We start from the raw sequence: 22,918 nt of genomic DNA, 5'->3' as shown, positions 1-22,918 counted from the left end.
CCGCCTGGCCTTTTTTGTGTGGTTTCTTCGCTATGAATTTCCATTTCTACTGTTTCTTCTTCTGTTGTTTCTTCAACTACCATGATAGGACCTTCCTGCTGGTGTTTCTGTTTATTTTCTGTGGTGGTGGTTTGGTCGTTGGCTGGCTCCTCATGCTTTGCATCTTTCCTGGCTGCTTCTACCGTTTTGTCTATCGGTTTCTCTGTTACTCCAATTTGCGATGTGGCAGTGTGGTTCTTTGTTGCTGCCCTTTCATGTGCAGCCTTCAGGGTTGGGAAGTCGTTCTGCTCCATGCCACTGCTATCATTTTCTAGTGTTGCAGTGTTGGGCGTAATAGTACCTCCCACTCTTTCTGCATGGTTTCTACTTAGACAGGTGTCCACTTTATGGTCTGTGTTTCCACATTTTAAGCAGGCCGACTGGCAATTCTCCAATGTATGGCCCGCTGTCAGGCAGTTCCTGCATTTCATTTTCGGGCACTGCACTTAAAACACTGTCGCTTTATGCCAGGGTATCTGACCGTTACCCTGGCCGATCCTATCTTGATGAAATTCGGAATTTCTGCCTTCATCATGACGGAAAAGGTGACTTCACCTGACTTCCATTGAGGGAAATCAGCATCCGTGCCAATTTTTATATCACACACGGCTCCCCATTTCGAGAAGACTTTAGTTATGATGTCAGTGTCTTCTTCGAGATATTCTAGTGGGAAGCGATCTATTCTTACTCTTTTGGCAAAACTTCCCACCACAAAAGGATGAAAAACTTTTCCCTGGCACTCGACTCCTGTCAGTAATTTTTCTCCAGTTGCAACGTTAGTGCACACAACTTGAAACCTTCCTTCCCATAAGAGGTAAAACCAGAAATGTTGTCTGCCCCGACATAGTTAATTATAGTCGTCGCAAACGTCCTCTTCTCAATATCAGCATCAATTTCAAACCCGAGGGTTCTTACCCTCAGTAAAACCGAAGACATTACTTAAAGAAAGAAAGGAAGAAGACTTTCGAAGGATTTCCTATAAAATAGTGGAATGCCGTGTATAGGCCTAAAGAACCCACAGAAAGAACAAAGAAATCTTATCAAGGCAGGACTTCAGTCGGAGCTCTCTTTTCGGTTCGAAGCAGGACTGGAACATGTAGCTCTCTCTCTCGGGGTCTGGTAACTGGCAACTTGAGGTCTCTTCAGTGGGAGCCAGGCCCAAGTGCAGATACCAGGCAAGGTCATCTCATCCTACAGGAGTTGCCAAACGGTGTGCCACCTTTTTATTAAATTACTCTGGATTTAGAGAAAGATGTTGAAAGTTTATTTTTCACTTGGTCAGACTATAATAAATTTAGTTTAATCCTTTATCCAAGTGTGTGCAAACAAAGTTTGCACCTGAAAGTATCTTCAGGACTGGGGTAAAGTAGTACAACACTTTACAAGTGTGGTACAACAGTTTGCACACACTTGGATAAAGGATTAAACTAAATTTATTATAGTCTGACCAAGTGAAAAATAAACTTTCAACATCTTTCTCTAAATCCAGAGTAATTTAATAAAAAGGTGGCACACCGTTTGGCAACTCCTATAGGAGGAGATGACCTTGCTAATGCTTCTGCCTGGTATCTGCACTTGGGCCTGGCTCCAACTGAAGAGACCTCAATAAAGGTTGAAACTAGTCTGGGTAGTGGCCCTTCCCTTAATGCATAACATTAGACATATCTGCAAGGAGATGTGTTTTGCATTATGGGAGATACTGAGATAGGAGTGTTGGTAGCTTGCTCCACCTTTGCAAGGAGTTGCCCGGTGTTGTACTACTTTACTCCAGTCCTGAAGATACTTTCAGGCGCAAACTTTGTTTGCACACACTTGGATAAAGGATTAAACTAAATTTATTATAGTCTGACCAAGTGAAAAATAAACTTTCAAAAAGATAAAAACTATGAAAATAAGCACACAAAAAAACATAAACCACATTCTCAATGGAGAACCTATGATTTCAGCTATTTAAGCAGAATGTTTAATCAAGCTACTAAATTAAATTTAAAACAGATAATTGAATAATCAAAACATTTAGAGAAATTTTGCAAAATACTAAACCAGCATCATGCAAGACAGTATTAAAATTTTAACTGATGTTTCTGAAAGTTGGGTTTGAAATAAAACTATTGATCAAAAACTGCAGACCACAGAAATGAAAAAAAAAAATCTCAGATCAGTCATAAAAAAATAAATATATTACAAAGGAACTTGGCATTGTTATAACTTGTGAATATATAAGCAGAGCTAATCTAAAGCAGTAACATCATGTAAACAGAAAGGAAGAGAAAAAGTTAGCAAAAGCAAGTGTTTAAAGCCATTTATTTTACTCCTCTAAAATAAACTATTAAAATAATTATTTTAGAGAAGTAACATGGGAATTTTCCCAGAAATAATACCTTGCTAAATAATAGATTAATTTGAAGAAGGAAAAAAAAAATGTTATTGATGGAAGATGGCAATAATGTAAGCTTAATTTCCCAGTACTAGAATATTATCTTGTGCTACATATCATAAACTGATGATGATTGCACAGCCATCAACGCAGATCACTACATTAGATGCCTCAGCATGACTGTCAAGTATGCTGATGGCAAACATTAAAATAAGGACTTTATTATAACATTCATAGTTAATAATATTAAGCACCTCACAGTAATTTTTTCCTGAAATAGTTATAGAAATAATCAGTTTGATTGAAAGTTTTTTGTTTTTTTACCTGAAGAACAGAATGGAATGATGCAATTTTAGATCCATAAAGTGACTTGACAGTTACAACAAATCCCCAATGGTCGCCTGGATAAGTTCTATAAGGCAACTGAAAGTAACGCTTATCTGTTCGAGCCACAGATATTTTTCTTACCAAACTCATATGCTCTGTTTCGATCTATTAAAAAAAAAAAATGAAACAATGTGATACAGTTTAATAACTACATTCTCTATTAATATTAAGATTAAATTTAATGTGCACATTAAATTTCTTATATTGATTGTTATTAGATTTTCAACAAACAGCATTTATTAAATAATAGTCAGTATATTAAAATCACACAAAAAATCAATAAAAAATAAATCTGATTCTATTGATTATTAATGTATATGACAACTATGAGTATAAGTCAGTATCACTGAAATGTAAAGAAAAGATATGTCAAAATTTCAACATTGACTGAGATGATGAACTATGCAAGTATAGATGAAAGTTTATTTTTCACTTGGTTAGAGTATAATAAATTTAGTTTAATCCTTTATCCAAGTGTGAGCAAACAAAGTTTGCGCCTGAAAGTATCTTCAGGACTGACCTAAGGTGGTACAACACCAGGGCAACTCGTTGCAAAGGTGGAGCAAGCTAACAACACTCCTGTCTCGGTATCTCCTATAATGCAAAACACATCTCCTTGCGGATATGTCTAATGTTATGCATTAAGGGAAGGGCCACTACCCAGACTAGTTTTGACCTTTATTGAAGTCTCTTTAGTGGGAGCCAGGCCCAAGCTGAGATACCAGGCAGAAGCATTCGTAGGTCATCTCTACCTATAGGAGTTGCCAAATGGTGTGCCACCCTTTTTTAATAAATTACTCTGGATTTAGAGAAAGATGCTAAAAGTTTATTTTACTATTATACTCTATTATACTATTATACTCTAACCAAGTGAAAAATAAACTTTTGACATCTTTCTCTAAATCCAGAGTAATTTATTAAAAAAAGGGTGGCACACCATTTGGCAACTCCTATAGGTAGAGATGACCTGCGAATGCTTCTGTCTGGTATCTCAGCTTGGGCCTGGCTCCCACTGAAGAGATCTTATTCGCCAAGACGTGAAAGAGAGCTCCAGTTCCAGTTCGAAGAAGAAAGAACCTGTGCCTTTCAGTCCAAAAGAGGATTCAGTTCCTGCGGCCTGAAGAGAGAGCTCCATGCTCACTTTCTACAGAAGTACCTCGGCGTTGGTAAGACCTTTTTTCTTATTATTGGCTCTTTTACCCATTCCTTCTGCTATCTCTTCGCTTGATGTGAAGGACACCGGGCGTTCCCCGACTTTGCCCTCCTTTACCTCCCCCCCCCCCTTCTACAGCCACTAGCTAGGTCTTCCCCCAACAATGCCGTTATTCTTACCCAGAACTAGAACGCTTGGCATCGAAGTCAAGCGGCTCCCAGATGAGCAGACATTAGTGAAAGCTCTGATTGATACAGTAGGGGCAGAAAACATATACGGTTTCACACCGTACTCAAAAGAAAGATTCCAAATTGTAGTCAAAAATGACCAAACAAGAAGCAAATTATTAGAGGGTTTCCCTTGTGCGGGACAAACGATCAAACCTTATTTAATAGGGAGTTTACGGAAAATGTTAAGAATAACTAGATTTCCTTTGGAATACCTGGAGAATGAAGACAACGTCAAAAAATTTTTTAGCCAATGGTGCAATATTATTAGTATCAAAGCATTTGAACATGCTTATTACAAAGGCTGGAAAACAGGCGACGTTGAAATACAGATGGATATGAAAAAGGAAGTTCCCAACTTCATTTTAGTGGGCCAAACAAGGGTCATGGTTAACTACCCGGGTGTTAAAAGATTGTGTTTCCGATGTAACTCTGAGGGTCACCTAGGGGCAGAATGCCCAAAACTACAGTGCAGAAATTGCAAATCAACAGAGCACAAAATAGTAAACTGCACAGAAGCTTGTCTTAAATGTGGAGACTTGACCCATAAAGTGGACATGTGCTCGCACAGAACACTCTCAGAAGCAGCCGGAGGGACCATAATACCGATCAGGGCTATACTCCTCGGTACACCTGAGGTATCATCAGGGAGCAATTTTCCAGAGCTCCGGCAACAGACCGAAAAAGAAACACTAGCAGAAAACACAACCTCCATGAAACCCGTAACGGGTAAGACACCCAGGGCAACCCGCCACATCAAGGAAATAACAGCCAACTTCGAAACCCGCAGCAAAGAGGAAGAAGTTGTAACAACCAGTGCCCCAATAAACTTGTGCGCTTTAGCGCACAAGAGAGGCAGAAACAGAAGAGGCAAAAAAGGCTAAACAAAGCAGCCTACTCTCGTCAGAAGATGAAATGGACAACATCCAAACTACAAGCCAACGCGAAGGCATCCAGCCCCTTGAGGAGGCGGTAACAAAGACAGGAAACCTATCCCCAGTAGCAGACCAACTTGCAGAACCCCATTCACATATCTGCAGCACGGACATTTATAGCATCACAGAAGTGGAATTTCAAAACGACCTCGTTATGGATATTCCAAACAGCTCCGATAGTGAATCACAGGTGGAACATGTAGAGCAACAAACAGACAACCCCCCCTCTCCAAATACCAACATGGGTTTTAAAATTGCCACTTTAAACACCAACGGTTTACGCAACCCCTTCGCACAAAGCACTGTCTGGAAGCTAATGTTAAGGTACAAAATTAATATCCTTCTGATTCAAGAAACCCATTTTTATAAGCATTGGGACATGGAGAACTTCTCGAGAAGCTACCCAGTCACCAGCTACTGGTGCTTTGGGGATGCTCACTCGCGAGGGGTGGGGATACTAATTCGCTCCCCAATCACGGGGGGGGGTTCTTCAACGTCCAGAAGGACGCCATGGGACGTCTAATAACGGTAGACTGGAAGTACGGTGGCCGTACCATCCGGCTTGTTGCAGTATACGCCCCGAACAGCCCATACCACAGAAGCGGTTTCTTCTCTGCCCTTGAAAACTACCTCTTGGGAGCAGAACACCTAATAGTAGCCGGGGACTGGAATTGTGTGGAAGACACACGTTTGGATAAACTAGGCGGGAACGCAAACTCCGGAACCGCCGCTCTAAAAAGATGCTGTGTAAATTTTGATCTCGTCGATGTCTGGAGGAGGAATAACCCATCGAAGGTAGAAACAACGTGGTGCCGCGGCCAGATATCGACGAGACTAGATAGGGTGTACGTGTCCCAAAACTTGGAACAGTATGTTCAAAGGACACGTCACACCACAGCACACAACATGTCAACAGACCACAAATTGGTCATTTTAAAAATTACACTCCCAGAGGTTATGGAAACAGCCAGAGGTCCTTGGAGGCTTCCTCCTACCTTTCCCAGTCTTTTTAGAGACCAGCTACAAAAAGTTTGTCCATTCATCTCTGTGATGAATGGACAAACATCAACTGGGACTGGGAAAACTGGCTGCACTTTAAGTGGCAGGCTAAGGAACTGTTTCAAAAATGTGGGCTTGAAAGGGTTTACCAACAACGTAAACGGCTGAGGGATCTCTACAGGGAACTCGGCTGGTACCGGTCAAGCAAACGGAGCGGAGTTCCCTGCGGACATCTTATCAGACAGGTAGAAATAGAGCTGCAGCAAGAGCGGCAGAGTAGAGTCGATGACCTCGACTTTCGCACGAGACTCTATCTCAGAAATTTGGAAACACCCTCCACCGCATTCTACAATCAACAATGGGTGGCAGCAAACGATGAAAGAACGATTTACCAGATCGAGGAGAAAGGCCAGATTCTAAATTCAACCCATGAAATACTCCATCACTTTCACCAGCAGTATCTTGGCATCTTCGCTGACCAGCAGGGCACGGATGACTTCAGTGAGTGGGACGTCAAACGTTTTCCCGAGCATCTTAGCGCCCTGCATGACAGGCCGATAACTGCAGCTGAAATAAAAGCCACGTGCAAAACGATGAAGACAAAAAAGACCCCAGGGCCAGACGGACTGGGGATAGAATTCTATAGATCTATCTGGGATCGAGAGTCGATGACCTCGACTTTCGCACGAGACTCTATCTCAGAAATTTGGAAACACCCTCCACTGCATTCTACAATCAACAATGGGTGGCAGCAAACGATGAAAGAATGATTTACCAGATCGAGGAGAAAGGCCAGATTCTAAATTCAACCCATGAAATACTCCGTCACTTTCACCAGCAGTATCTTGGCATCTTCGCTGACCAGCAGGGCACGGATGACTTCAGTGAGTGGGACATCAAACGTTTTCCCGAGCATCTTAGCGCCCTGCATGACAGGCCGATAACTGCAGCTGAAATAAAAGCCACGTGCAAAACGATGAAGACAAAAAAGACCCCAGGGCCAGACAGACTGGGGATAGAATTCTATAGATCTATCTGGGACCTTGTACTGCCAGCACTAGTAAAGATCTTTAACGAATTCCTCACTTTGGGAAACATCCCCGAGGAACTTGCTAAGAGCTATACAATCTTTATCCCCAAAAAAGACTGAGATCGGACCTTGTCAAATAACTGGCGTCCCATCTCCTTAATTAACCTAGACTATAAACTTTTCGCAAAAATTATCTGTACACGCATTAAGGGCGGAATAGAAAACATAATAACAAGTTCACAGGTCTATGGAATCCCAGGTAGATCTATGGAATTTAATCTCTTCCTGCTAAGAGACCTAATCAGACTGGCCAAGGAAAAAAAATACCCCCTGGCACTTCTCTCCACCGATCTGGAAAAAGTGTTCGACAGCGTCAGCCACACGTACTTACAGGACACCCTAAAAAAAGTAGGCATAGGCCCGAGACTTCGGCGTACGATTAAACATATGTACGCAGGGGGCCTCGACACAACTGTCTATTAATGGGTTTCTGACAGAACCAATCCGTATAAAGAGAGGGGTTAGGCAAGGCTGCCCACTAAGCCCCCTTCTCTTTTCCCTAGCATTAGAACCCCTCATCAAAAGAATAGAGAACACCCCTGCAATTAATGGTATTCCACTGCCCCAAGTTTCCAAACAGTGCAAAATAGTAGCATATGCAGATGATGTAGTGGCCACACTCAGAGACTCTGAGTCTATCTGCATCTATCTTGACATACTGCAAAACTTCAGCATAGTCAGTGGTCTCCGAGTTAATGCACAAAAAACCAAAATCAAAAATTTTGGAAATTTCCATAACACCGGACTTCCCTACGGTTTAGCGCTGCATACGCAGCCGCTAACAATACTAGGAGTTCCCTTTTCTGAGTCGCTAGCTTTACCAGTTAAAAAATTACAGGAAATAAGTGCGGAAAAGATAAGTTTATTCAAACCGACCTTTTTCTCCTTTTATGGCAGAGCCACAGTGATAAAAACAATCATTACCCCAATGCTGATGCACACAATCAATATCACAGGCATCACACTGCTACAAGAAAACCAATTATCCAAAAAACTCATAGATTTCTTCTGGAATGAAAAAAAAAACATGAGGTTAAAAAACAATACCTGCAACTAAAACATGAAGAAGGGGGGGGGTACGCTCTGCCTAATCTCAAAAGCTTGCTTTATGCAAATACATTCAAAACCGTACAGAAGGCCTTAAACTCAAACCATAATTGAGGCCTCCTAATTAGATATTTTATTGGACTTTTCCTCCCCCTCTTTGGAACCACGGACTATGCTGGACCCCGTGCAAGGGTTGTGCCCAAGTGGTACTGCACACTAGTAAAATCACTCACAGTACTTAGAGACAAAGGAACAGAAATCCTCACACACAAACCGAAAGCAGTATACTGGGATTTCTTCCAACTCTCCAGGCGTGATACACCAAACCTCGGGACAAACAATGAAATTCTCTTTAAAAACATCAAGAATAGCTGGGGACAGCCTTTTCATCGGGATCTGGCCTGGCGAATAGCTTATGGGCAGCTCCCGGTGAAACAGGTTAAATCTAGGTACGTACCCAGTCCGTGCGATCCCTTTTGTGATGTCTGAAGGGGCGTGGAAACGGTGGAGCATTTCTTTTATTTTCGCCCACCAGCCCAACGCGTCTGGCAAAGACTGAGCACAGCACTGGGAATCCCGATGCTATCACTAGAAGAGGTCATACACCTGCAATTCCCGCCACCAGTCAACAAGACCCAAAAATTCGCCATTTTTTTAATTAACGTCTTAAAGTATCACATCTGGAAGGTACGGAAAAAATCCCAGGTACGGGATGCAAATTTAATGTATGCAGGAATAAGGAAAGGTTTCTTTTTTTACCTTCCTAAATTTCTTGCGCAAGAGAGACATCTACTAGGCAACTTTAAATTTGTGAACAAATACTGCAAACCATCGAAAATATGCTTTCTTATACAGGGACGCATCAAGCCCTGTATATTTCTTTAGTATCTCCAAAACTCCACCTAACTCTCCCTAGGAAAAGTAACAACCACTCTGTTCTTCCTTGCCACAAAGCTTTCGCTGGCACGGTTTCCTTTACTCCAAATAAGGGGGGTAGATCTGAGAACCCGGGCTGCGAAGGCTTACTGTGAGGCGGTGCTTCTCCTTGTGAGCGGCATCTCCCAGGCCAGTCTTCTACCCCATTCTAAGTCCTAGTGGTACCAGGTCTGCAAGTTCCTTATTTTGTTCCCTTTCAGTTCAACTGACCAGACCTTAAGTCCTTTGATTTTTATGTAATTTAAAAAAGTTCTAACTGAAATTATTGTTTTCAAAACAGGTCAATGGATCTCCTTCATAGATAACTGACGAAATTATTAAGGATAAATTTATAAGTGAACTATTAGTCAAAATTTTTATGGTTAAATTTTCTTTTTTTTTTTTTAACAGATAAATTGAGAATATGTGTCACAGACCAATTAGCCATATAAGGCTAAACAGGTTGACTGAGGCCTCTTTTACCTCCTACTATCCTACTCTATCTTTCATTATTCTCCTCTCTTACTGTTTGCTGACCCTCAGCATGCTTTATTCTCCAAAGGCCGATGATGAGAGACATGAACTCCCATTCGACCTCAATAAAGGTCGAAACTAGTCTGGGTAGTGGCCCTTCCCTTAATGCATAACATTAGACATATCCGCAAGGAGATGTGTTTTGCATTATAGGAGATACTGAGACAGGAATGTTGGTAGCTTTCTCCACCTTTGCAACGAGTTGTCCTGGTGTTGTACCACCTTAGCTCAGTCCTGAAGATACTTTCAGGCACAAACTTTGTTTGCTCACACTTGGATAAAGGATTAAACTAAATTTATTATACAAGTATAGACTCACCATGAGATTGGATTTCATTTTGAAGATTTCTGCAGTAGCAGGGTATGATCTAATACAATGCCAGATGTAAACCACATGGAACAAATAAATATATTATTTACTACCAATCTGTTTCATGCAGTTTATATACTGGCATTATTAACACAAACCAGCTTACAATTCCTTAGGGATAAAAAAATGAATGGCTTTCTGTCTTTTATATAGCTCAAGACCTTCCTTTAACAAAGCCATGGTAACCTCTAAAAAGAAATAAACTATTATTCATCAATCTTGAATTCTGGCTTGCACCTATATTTCCAAAACTAACCATTACTCCTGAGATAGTAATAATTTTCAATCTATGTTTTGGACCAGCTTTATGCAGTGGAACTATCATAATCTTCCTCCCATGCTCTAGGAACTCCACCTGAGTTGAGACTTACATTAAAAAGCCTGGTCTAGGGTAAGACTAATTCCCTTGCACATTTGCGCAACACATCTAATCCTGAGAAACGATTCGCAGTGAGATTTTTTGGTGTTCCAAGCATCTCCAATTCATCTACTTCAATGATCATACCCATGCCTATCTAATCAGCTATTACTTTATCTTCATCCTGATGAAAAAACCTTTGCAAAAATAATCATTCAGCAATTCAACTGTTTCTTCAGGTTCTGTTACCTTTATACTGGTAGAATTGAAAGATAGTTTTCAATAATCATTTTTCTTTCTGCTCAATAAGTACTGAAAGAATTCTTCGGGATTCAGTTTGTAATGTTTCATTTCATAATGTGATTTTGCATTCCATAGCATGCATGCATGCCACCTTTTTTGCCTGTGGTTTGTGCTATTCACGAGTTTCGTTGTCACAGTTCTGCTTTCCCTGGTTAGGTATTATGTAGGTAGTATGGTATTATATAAGACTGCCAATTCAAATAATTCTCAGTGGTATTCATGTGGATTTGGGTTTGTTTCTTTGTTTGTTTTGAGTTTAATGAAATAAAAACATCTATGGTCATGCTACACCAGAGCACGTAAAATAAATAATCAGCATATATAGGTTTAAAATCTATATATAAAAACTGACATAACAATAATCCTAAGTAAGACATTTCTTGAAAGTATACTTTGTAATAAATAAGAAAAATAGCATAAAATCAGTGTAGAAAAATCAATGTAAAAGATGGGTATAAAACAAACATAAAAAAACAAGTTTTTAAAAGCATATTTATAATAACTTAAGCTAATAAGTATATAATTTATATGAGATGATAAAGATTAATACCCTGTAAAAATTTTAATTCATGGTGACGGGCAAATGAGTTTGATAAAATCTGCCTGAGTGTATAGGGCTCAGACAAAGTATGAAAGTGGCTAAAATAATAATAATAATTATTATTATTATTATTGCATAGTACCTCCAGGGAGTCCAAAGACTCATCGAGGGAGGGGCACCTACTCCACACCTCTCTGTCTCCACCACAATCCACCAACTACAACTACATTCATGATCTACACCAACGCCATCTACCTTGCCCACCACCACTATTATTTTCACAGACAATCACAAACATCCATGTCCACAGCAGGATTTGAATCCTCAACCCTTTGGCTGGAGAGCAGATAAGCTAACCACTCGGCCAACCAGGCCAGTGAAGCAAATGTTCAAGTGTAGCATCATAACTGAAAGAAGAGGTGTTGGATTTGAAAGAAAAGAACACAGGATGCTTCTGTAGCTTTAGACATCTTATTGCCTGAAGAGAACTTTGGGAGTCTGAATCATGCACCTAATGACTGTATTCATTTATTGGGCAGTTGTTTGAAATATGAGTAATGGAAAGTCTAACATTACAAAACTCACAGATAGACTTGTCATGATCCCTCAATAGGAAAGAATGAGTAAGATGACTATGACCTATGCAGGTTTCTGCTGTTCAAATCATCTGCAGGCTAGATCTGCCATAATTTAATTTCAGGCTTAATTTAGCAGAGCCAGTTATTAGTGACACTATCCCAAGATAACTGACACCGGGAAAGAAGTTTTTGTCTGATAATCTGCCAGTATGGTATAGGCAGATGGTGGACGCTTAAGAAATGAGCTGAACTAGATGCAGTATCTGCAGCCTCATTTCTCTTAATCCCAACATAGCATGAAATCCAACAGAAGCAAATGTCCAAGTGTAGCTTCATAACTGAAAGAGGAGGTGTTGGATTTGAAAGAACACAGGATGCTTCTGTAGCTTTAGACATCTTATTGCCTGAAGAGAACTTTGGGAGTCTGAATCAGATGTATTTTATTGCAAGTTCTATCACTTACAGCTCAGCAGTAAAGTTGTTACACTCTAGTTGTATTTGTGCAGATATACTACCATCAATACAGACAGCAAAAGATCTCACTGGGTCCTCCAATTTTGAACCATCTGTGTAGGCAGGTGCAAAATCAGAGTATTCAGTTCTATGAGCTTCAATGATGATGATGATGACAGGAGAGGTGGAAAATTTTCATAGCTTGTTGAAAAAAGCTATTATGCTAGCAAGTATGATTGCCATGGCAGAAGCGTGTCTGGTGGTATACAAATAAAGCTAAACTGTAAACACACACACATGGGACGAATGGACGTGTGCACATGCACTTATGCATGCACTCTGCTACATCCTGTATTCTCAGAAATCATACTATCATTCTTGAAATAGACCTGGGTAAGGTTGATAAGGGGTGTGTGTGTGTGTGTGAGTAAGGAGATGACAAGTACGGTATGAATGACTAAAAGGAACACCTCCCTTGATTAATCCTTGGACTTCCTAGAGAAGCAATGATAATATTGCAATACATAAATAGAAAAGCCTAATTTCTATGACAATTATTTCAGCTAGTGTTTGGGAGAGTGGGGAGGTCATCATCTCATCATCTTCCTTTTACCCTCTTTTACCTTGCGGTGTCGAGAGTTAGTTAATCGTCGGACCTCAAACCGTTCACAGGATAAGGTGGTCAGCCTTATGCCCCGGTGTATCCTATGGCCTGTAGTGTTGAGTTCTCAAGGCCAGTTTGCGGGATGATAAACCCCAGATAAACTGGGGGAAACCCTACTGTCTACGTCCAAGACCAGCTAACTTGGCTATGGCTGAGGAAGATCCTTAAGCTCCTCACGTCGTAGGCGGGAATCGAACCAAGGACACTCCTTCCCCAGGCATATGGTTGCGAAGTGCACAGCCACTAGGCTAACCGCGTGGACGAGTGGGGAGGTTTATACCTCCCCACTATATCTAACTACTACAATATAATAGCCGCGAAACTTTAGCAGCAACCATTTCCTATGTTCATGTGAGATGGCTGGCTAAACTTTTGTCTTAACATATGAACATTTGAAATAGTTAGGATGAGAATTCTAGCTCAATGTTAGTGATAAGAAGTTGTTAATCAAGGATCAACCACTGCTCAGTCATGTAGTGGAAATGTAATGTAATATAATGAAAGTTTGATTAAGAGCAATAGCAAAGCCAGTACAACAAGTATTGCAGTTCACTAAGATATTTGCAGCAAAAATTCTAACAAAGTATAAATTAAAAAGAGAAAAAAAAACTATTTGAACTTCTAGATTAAAACACTGATGTTAATTACGGTAATAAAGGTAATAAATAAGGCTAACCTTAACTGTGAAAAAGATATCCTCTGCAACATCTTGCTTTTTCAAAACTGATACTGTCACTCTTGAAAAGAACTTTGGTAAAGTGTGTGTTAAATGAAGTGGTGGAGAACCTGGCTCCAGTAACACACTAGTATATCCAGCACCTTCATCTTCAGCAATCTAAATATTAAAGCATAATAAATAATAAATTTAGCATCTCTCTGTTCTTAGCCATCGATGTATCTCCATCAACAACAAATGAGCTCATTATTAGTAATAATTTCAATTTAAGTATAACTGCCCACTAAAATTGAATTAAATTATATAATATACAAATGTGTACACGGAGACATATAGTATATAAGAAACAAAATTGAGATATTAAATTTTTATCTAATAATATTGTTTTCTTCTGTTCAATTATTTGTTAAGCCTATCAGAGCAGAAAAATTAATAAAGCAGTAGTAAGAAAAATTATAACGACACTAAGTTTTTTCCTCACATTTTTTGCATCATATATTGTGAGAACCTCTTACATGCTCTGATAATGCTTAGTATTAATAAACTCTGGGTGGAAAGACCTGGTTTCAAATGCCATTTAGGGCATGAGGAATATTTATTTATATTTTTTTAAATGAAAGTGAATTAGCAGAGCTCCTATAAAATGGCAGTTTATTTTCCTTCCAGAAATTAAAATTCTGACTTTTCCTCTCAGCAAAGCAGATAATTGGATAGAGAATATGTGTATGCATGCCTAATAAGACTACAGAAACAGAATTCTGTTCAACTGCTACTAAAATTAGGTTTATAAGAAGCCAAATTACTTTACCTTAACAGACCATTGGGTCTGATACATAAAAGGACCATTAGATGGAATTATTATTACTATCAGTCACATTGCAAAAGTGACTAAAACAGCTCACCAAATCACTTGGCTTCTGAAAAATACTTTAACATGCAGAGACAAACAAGTTGTTGTTCCTCTGTATCGAGCCTTGATAAGACCCCACCTGGACTTCTGTGCCCAGTTATGGGCACCAGGGTTTCTTCGTGATGGGGAGGAAGTGGAGAGGGTCCAGAGACGAGTGACCAAGATGATAGCAGGTCTGTGGAATGAACCTTATGAGAATAGGTTGAAGATTTGTGGGTTGCAGAAATTGGACGATAGGCGAAGGAGGGGTGACATGATTGAGACATTCAAATTACTGAAGGGTTTTTATAAGATTGATCTAGAAGATATTTTTGAAAATATGACTGGTGGTGGGAGGACTAGGGGCCATGCATGGAAGCTGGGCAAGAGCATGGTTGACAAGGGTGTTAGAGCTAGGTTTTTTACTTGGAGAGTGGTGAATGAGTGGAATAAGCTTCCAGAGTCTGTTGTGGGTGCTACGACCGTGAATGAGTTCAAGGCAAGGTATGATAGATACTGTGTGAATGTTGAATAGTTGTTCTTGACATGATGTTAGGGCCTCCCTCGATGAGCCTGTCGACTCCTTGGAGTTTCCCGGAACAATAATAATAATAATGGTGTCTGCACCTCATCATGGTGGGAAACTTGTATATCTCAATGACTTCAAGAGCTATGCCAGAGGAAACATAGATAATAGTGAGACCTTCAATGCTGGGCTGGTCGAAAGGTAGAGACCACACTAAGAGAGATACCCTTGTCCACCAGGTTGGAGATTGTTAGTATTAGCAGACTGCCCGTCTAATATAAAAAAAAAACATAGTTATGAAACCAGGCATTATGTTTACAAGTCAGAATGTTCGCAATAGTAACTGAATGAGAAATGTCAACAAAAACACTAATCAATATAATATCAAGAAGCATAAGAGCATAAACATATGAAGACATGCAGAAAAGATAAAGCAAGAAATACAATATTCAATCTCTCCTATACCCAAGACAAACACAGTAAACAAATTGATTCAAATTAAAAATGTTATTACTCAGTGTGAAGAAGAAATCTTTCAATTCCCAAACAAAAAAGAAAGAAAAATAAAAATAAATTTCAATATTGCATGTTAAGAGGTTATTAAGAAACTTAATAAAATTAGATTAAAACTGCTACAGGACCCATTTACTCAAAAATACTCACAATTATAGACCTGCAGAAATTTAACTAATAAAACACAGCATAAAAAGCTTGCAGAGATAAAAAGTAACTGAATAAATTGAAAATAATATAAATAACTCAGAGGTTTGTCATATGCAGAAAAAAATGTTAAAAAGAACTCAAATACTGACTAATAATTAAGGAGATTTAATAACAAAAGAAAAAGAAATTGTTGAGGAATTCATAAAGTATTTTAAAAGACTGCTAAACAAATCACCACCACCAGATGAAAGCCTTACACCCAAAGTACAATGTTTAGAACAAAATGTTGAAGACCATGCATCTGAGGAACCATCTCTGAATGAAGCTGAAGATATTATTAAAGCACTAAAAAAAAAGAATGAAGCTAATGAAAGTAAATTTACAGTTTAACTAAAAATTGGAAGAACAGCCTTAATAACTAAGATTTATGAACTCATTGAGTTAATATGGCAAAGAGAGGAAATTCTAGTTGATTAAAACAGAGCCATACTGTGCCTTATCTTTTTAAAAGGGAGACCCTCCCCCATGATTACCAATAACTATATAAGTATCTTTCCCTTGAATACTTGCTATAAAATAATGTCTACACTAATCTGAAAAAAAAAAAATTAATGTACATATTTCAACCATCATCAGAGTGTCAGTACTGCTTCTGTGAGAAAAAGTTGACAACTAATCATATTTTCATACTACACAATTGTTAAAAAAACATTATGAATTTGTTCAAGAATTACATATACTATTTCTTGACTATAAACATGTATATGACAGTATATACACCAAAACCTATAGGATGCAATGAGACTTTTTAGACTACCACAATACCCTTTACAAGAAGTGGTGTATAGTGTGAATTCTTTTGTGAATTATGTTGCATTTTTTTCTCAGTAACACAAGTGTTATTTAGTGGTTCTGCTTTTAGCATTTCGTCGTTTACCAAGTTTCGTTGGGTTACTGAGAAGCCCAGGTCACAGTTGGCAGTATTGTAGTGGAAGAGAAAACGTCCAATAAACACATTGTTGGATGTTTCAAAACAATGAAGAGACAAAAAAAGTGACATAAAAACGTTTAAAATTTTGGCTTATCTTTTTATATATGTTTATTTATTTATACATATATATCTGTGATACAGTGTTCATATATATTTTTTTTTGGCGATTAATTTAGTAGTTACATACTTGGCAGTAAGGAATGATGGTGGACACAACTGCAATCATAAATGGCATGTCACCAAGTCCTCCACCATTTAAGACCTCTATTATATGTAACATAATACAGGACTTAGTGGCATGCAGTGATTGTGGCATGTATGCTTCCCGGGAGTTGGATATGTAGTGGGTGAGAGAAAGGGGGAGGTGCATATATGTGTAAAATGCAGACAGTAGGAAGAAATTAATGAATTGGATATATCAATAACCAACCTAGTTGCTTCAGGGATGGGAAATGAATGTCAGGAGATGAGTAGTGTGATAGGAGAGAATGACGAGCAAAGTATGAATGAGAAAATAAGAGTCAGGAGTGCGAAAGGCATGAATGACTGTGAAGTTTATGGAGATGGTTTTGATTGGGTAAAAGAATGGCGAGTAAGAGTGACTAACTTGCAGAAAGGGATAAATAAGCTAAAAGAGGAGGTGGAATATCTTGTGAACGAGATGAGAAGTATGAAAGATGAGATTAGGAGAATGGAAGAGATGTATGCAAGGCAAATCAGAGTAGGACTGAGAGAAAGTTTTGGGAATGATAGAAGAGGAGAGAATAGAAGCAGTAGCAGAGAGGGAATGAAAGAGAGAGGTTTGGGAATGATAGAAGAGCAGAGAATGGGAACAATAGAAGAGGAGAGAATGGGAACAGTAGAAGAGAGAGAAGGAGAGAGGTATGGGAATGATAGACGAGGAGAGAATGGGAACAGTAGAAAACAGGGAATAAGAGAGTTATGTGAATGATAGAAGAGGAGAGAATAGGATAAGTGGAAGAGAGGGAATGATAAAAGAGGAGAGAATGGGAACAGTAGAAGAGAGGGAATGAGAGAGAGAGTTATGGGAATGATGGAAGAGGAGAGAATAGGATAAGTGGAAGAGAGGGAATGAGAGAGAGAGTGTTGGGAACAGTAGGAGAGAGAGGGTAAGAGGTGTGATGTACGCTGACTCAATGATCTGTGGTGTGCAAGATAGGATGTGTGAGGAGTGTTTCATGGAGGAACAATAGAAAGTGTGGCTATGGCAATTAAGAGGGGGGTGAAAGGGTGGATGACATGATTGTGATGGTAGGAACAAATGACTCGAGAGGTAATGTAAATTGAGTAGCGAGAGATATGAGATTCTTGCTTAAGGTAGTATAAAAGAAGACAGAGAGGAAAGATAGTGTGCATGTTGCCTAGGTATGATTGTGACTAGCTGAGCAGAACGGCAGTCATATTGAATGGCATAATAGCTAGAATGTGTCAGAAGAGAGGATTGGAATATGTGGATGCTTGGACAGTGTTTGAGGACAGAGAGAGGAATTGTATGCGAGAGATAGCTTGCATTTGAATGAGGAAGGATGTAGGTATCTGGAGAGATTGCTGTCCTGAACGAGTCCATGCAGGGAAACTAGAATGGGAAAGGTGGATGGTAGCAGGGGTGACCTCTTGAGGGAAAGGTTACTTGGGAGAAGGGGAACAACATCAGGTAGCACAGAGCCCAGTGGCGTCTAGAGGGGATAATGCTGGGTATAGAAATAGTGGCATTTTTATGCTTTATACTAATGCCAGGAGTATCCGGAATAAAAGAGAGGAATTGGTGGCTGTGATAGCATCAGCCTGGCCAAAGATTATTGGGATCACTGAGATGTGGTTGCCAGAAGAGGATGTAATAACAGGAATGGAAATAGCAGGGTAGAGCATTTTTCAGCAGGATAGAAAGGGAAAGCGTGGTGGTGGAGTACTTCTTATGATAAGAGATGACTTATGGCCTCTAAGAGTGGAGGCTTTGGAAGGCAGTGACACTAATGATTTTGAAGGGATGTGGTATGAAGTAGAGATAGGCAAGATGGGATATTTAGTGGGGTGTTGCTACAAACCAAGGACCACAGAGGGTAGGGATCAGGAGATGTTTAGACAGTTAAGCTTGGCAAGTGCAAGAAGAATGATTGTTATGGGAGATTTTAACTACAGCAGTATAAATTGGGGAGAGAAAGATGCATGTAGCAATAAGGGAATGGAATTTCTAGAATTCCTGAGGGATAAATATCTTAGGCAACATGTAATAGAGGGAACAAGAGGTTCAAGAGTTTTGGATTTGGTCATATCATCAGAAGAGCTGATAATAACTGACATGACATCTCTCCCACCAGTTGGAGAGAGAATGACCATGTGGATTTTGACTTGGAAGATGAATAGACATGCAGGAGTATCAAAGAGACGGGAATATATGTGGAATTATAAGGCAGGTGATTACAATAGTCTTAGACATTAACTTCGGGAAGTTTTATGGAGGGAGGAATTGGAAGGCCGGGATATAATTAGTGCCTGGAAAATTGTGAAGGAATATTTGTTAGCAGCAATAGTAAGCTGCATTCCACAAGTGAAGAAGAGGACACAATTTGGTGTAAAGTAGATGACAAACAACATTAAACAGTAGCCACATGTGAAAAAGAGGCTATGGAAGAGATATAACGAGACAGGTGAAAAGCGGATGCATGAAGAATATAAGACACAGGCCAGGAGAGTGACTAGTATAGTAAGGAAGGTGAAACTGGAATATGAGAAGAGACTAGCCCTAAGATACAAAGAAAATCCTGGGGAATTTTTTAGCTATGTGGCCAGAAGAAGGAGAAATTATTGTAGAAGAATAACATTGTGGGTTAAAAATGGGAATAGAGTAACTGATGCAGAGGCCATAGTGGAATTGTTCAATGAACACTTTATTGGTGTATTTCATCCTGGAGGAGTAAATTTTAATACTAGAGGGATAGAGCAGGTTCGAGGTTTAGAGGCGCAGAAGGAGAACGTGTTCCAAATACTGAGCACTCTGGACATCAGTAAAGCTGTGTACAGGAAAGGTGCTCAGAGAATGGAAGGAAGGTAAGATAGTGCCATTGCATAAGGGCAGTAGCAGACTGGAAGTGTCTAATTATAGGCTAGTTTGTGTGTCATCAGTAGTTGTTAAGATCTTGGAGAAATTAGATAGGGACCATATACAACATTGGGCAGATGAGGGTAATATTATCTATGAGAGTCAACATGGATTTGTGAGGTGGCACTCTTGTTTTAGTAATATGCTAGCCTTTTATAATAAAACTACAAGAGCAGTAGATGAGGGAAAAGGCATATACTGCCATTTTCTTGGATTTAACGAACATTTGACAAGGTGCCACACGATAAGCTGATATTTAAGTTGCAGCACATGGGTTTGGATTCAGTTTGGTCAACTGGATTCTGGATTGGCTGTGCAATAGGTATCAGAGAGTTGTGTATGGTGGGGCAGTTTCAACGAAGCAGAGGGGTACAAGTGGAGGTCCCACAGGGCTCAGTACTGGGACCTATATTGTTTAACCTTTATATCAATGACATTATCAGTGGATGGCAGGGAGATTTTCAGTTGTTTGCAGATGATGTGAAGCTGGGAAGGGTTATTAGTAATAGTGCAGATGTGGTAGTCCTGCAAGAGGATTTGAATAACCTAGACAGATGGGGAAATGAATGGAGGATGTCGGTTTAATGCAGCAAAATGTAGGGTCTTGAGGTTTGGGACACATCGATGGGATGCTGCATACTCTATTGGAGGAAGTAGGGAAGACAAGAGATCTGGGGTTGATGATTGATAGAAACCTGAAATTCAAGGGCATATTGCAAAGGTGGTGAAGGTAACACAGAGGATTGCTGCAATAATGATAAGGATGCTGATCTGCAGAGATAAAAGAGTTATCATTCTGTTGTATAAGACCCTGATCAGACCACACTTAGATTATTGTTCTCAGATTTGGTCCCCAGCATTTGAAGGGGATAAATTAATTGTGGAAAGGGTACAGAGGCAGATAATAAAGACAGTTTCAGGACTGTACAATGTTAGTCATGAGGATTGTCTGAGGAAATGTGGACTGCAGAGTTTGGTGAATACAAGGAGGGATGATATGAGCGAGACTTTTAAACTGTTGAGAGGTGGTTACAGGGCTGACACCTGGGGAGTTCTTTCGCTTGGGTTGAACAGTGGGAAGGAGTAATGACAAGGGGCCAACCCTGGAAATAACGAAAGAAAACTGTGAGAAAGAGGGTGGGGAGTGGTTTCTTTGCATGGCGGGTGGTTGAACCATGGAATGTATTGCCTGATGGAGTGGTGAGAGCGAGAACGGTCAATGAGTTTAAGGAGTGGTATAATAGACTTTGTGTTTCCTAGAAAGGACATCCTGCAATGAGTCTTTTGATTCCTTGGAGGCCCAAATAATAATAACAATTTCCTTCAGGATTTTTCATCAAATTAAAAAAAAAGAATGGAATTCATCAAGGTCATGTTCTCTCACTAACCCTGCTCAACCTAACATTGGAAAAAGTTATTACAGATCTAAATGAACAAATGAAGATGAAAATTAATGGAAAGAATATCCTAATGGCTTATACTAATGACATTGTTATTCTTGTAGACTTTTAATATACAACCTATAGCTAATTTATTTAAGGCAAATAATACTAAAGGTCTTGTGATAAACAAAGAAAAGGCTAAATATATGTGCATTTTAAGGACCCATTAGGACAAATCCAACTTGGTTGATAATTACCTTTGAGTGAGTGGATAATTTTAACTATCTAGTTGCCAAACATTGGGTGTATGGAGTGTATGGAAAGGTAGCACCTTAGTATCGATGTTAGCTACTGATCTCAGGGTAAGGATGTTGGGCTCTGGTCCTCACATACACTCAACTCTCACTTAAGGCTCCAAGAAGTTGGTAGTGCACACCAGCGGCCACACCCCGGTAAGCCGCCTCGACTGGCAGACTAAACTAAGTGAGGGTATCAGCAATATAGAATGCTGTAAATAGAGAATGTCAACCTTTATGTGCACGAAGTCTGGAATTACCAAGATGGCAGAAGAATCAACACTGACTGATCAGTGGCATGAGAACAAGATGTGCGGCACATCGAGGACACACTCCTGACATCTAAGGGACTTGTGGCCAGTTGCCGTGGAAGAGATTGGAGCCTCGCCATGTATTTATCCATTGTCAACATGAAACACACCATGTCACAATATGAAGTTAGAGATGTGGTTGAGACCCCTGCAACCATCGGCTCTTATAGCTACAGGGAAGAAGAGCTTGAAACCAGGAATTGTCAGACAAGAACTACTAAGGTAGTATATGAAAATAATATCCCAAACCCTCCAGAAGGATATTCTCAGACGTCCCTTGTCTAAAAACCAAGAGCAATCTCTTGAAAATAGTAACATGGAATGTCAGAACACTCTACAAGGCAGGCAAATTAGATAACCTACTCTAGAAATTAGAAGTGATGAAGGCTGATATTGCAGGTATCAGTGAAGTGAGGTGGACAGAGGCATAATAAGAAGAAAAAATCACACTATAATCTACTCTGGCAGTGACTTACACCTTAACGGAGTAGTGCTTGTCCAAAGTAATAGAATTGCAAACTCTCTACATGGTTATTGGCCCATAAATATCACTGGTATCAGTGAAGTGAGGTGGACAGAGGCATAATAAGAAGAAAAAATCACACTATAATCTACTCTGGCAGTGACTTACACCTTAACGGAGTAGTGCTTGTCCAAAGTAATAGAATTGCAAACTCTCTACATGGTTATTGGCCCATAAATATCACTGGTATCAGTGAAGTGAGGTGGACAGAGGCATAATAAGAAGAAAAAATCACACTATAATCTACTCTGGCAGTGACTTACACCTCAACGGAGTAGTGCTTGTCCAAAGTAATAGAATTGCAAAATCTCTACATGGTTATTGGCCCATAAATGACAGAATCATAACAGCCAAAATAACTGCATAACCATTCAACCTGTATATTATCCAAGCATATGCACCAATTCAAGATCACCCAGATGAAGAGTTGGAACAATTTTATGAAGACATCCAAACTGCAATCTCTAGTGCTAAGTCAGATGATATTATTATAATGATGGGCGACCTAAATGCAAGGTGGGCTCAGAAAAAATCTCATTTTGCATGGGAAACCAAGGGCTTGGAATCAGA

At 39.6% G+C, this 22,918-nt stretch overlaps 1 protein-coding gene across 2 annotated transcripts in view; it reads right to left on the bottom strand.

Moving 5' to 3' along the window:
• The window catches only part of LOC150100293 (intermembrane lipid transfer protein Vps13-like), a 654,685-nt gene that overhangs the window by 530,020 nt on the left and 101,747 nt on the right, over nt 1–22,918 (bottom strand). For both annotated transcript variants that reach the window (XM_090402852.1, XM_090402853.1), the window contains exons 9-10: nt 13,647–13,805; nt 2,741–2,908 (exon numbers count right to left, since the gene is read on the bottom strand). In XM_090402852.1, the coding sequence (XP_090258978.1) occupies nt 2,741–2,908; nt 13,647–13,805 (327 nt within the window). The remainder of the gene's footprint in view (nt 1–2,740; nt 2,909–13,646; nt 13,806–22,918) is intronic.

This window comes from Typopeltis vanoorti, chromosome 13 (assembly GCF_054136105.1).
Source record: "Typopeltis vanoorti isolate ZY-2024b chromosome 13, IOZ_Tvanoo_1.0, whole genome shotgun sequence".
Classification (NCBI taxonomy): Eukaryota; Metazoa; Arthropoda; class Arachnida; order Uropygi; family Thelyphonidae; genus Typopeltis; species Typopeltis vanoorti.
Note: the sequence above shows the minus strand (reverse complement) of the source record. Positions and strands in the feature narration are given on the sequence as shown.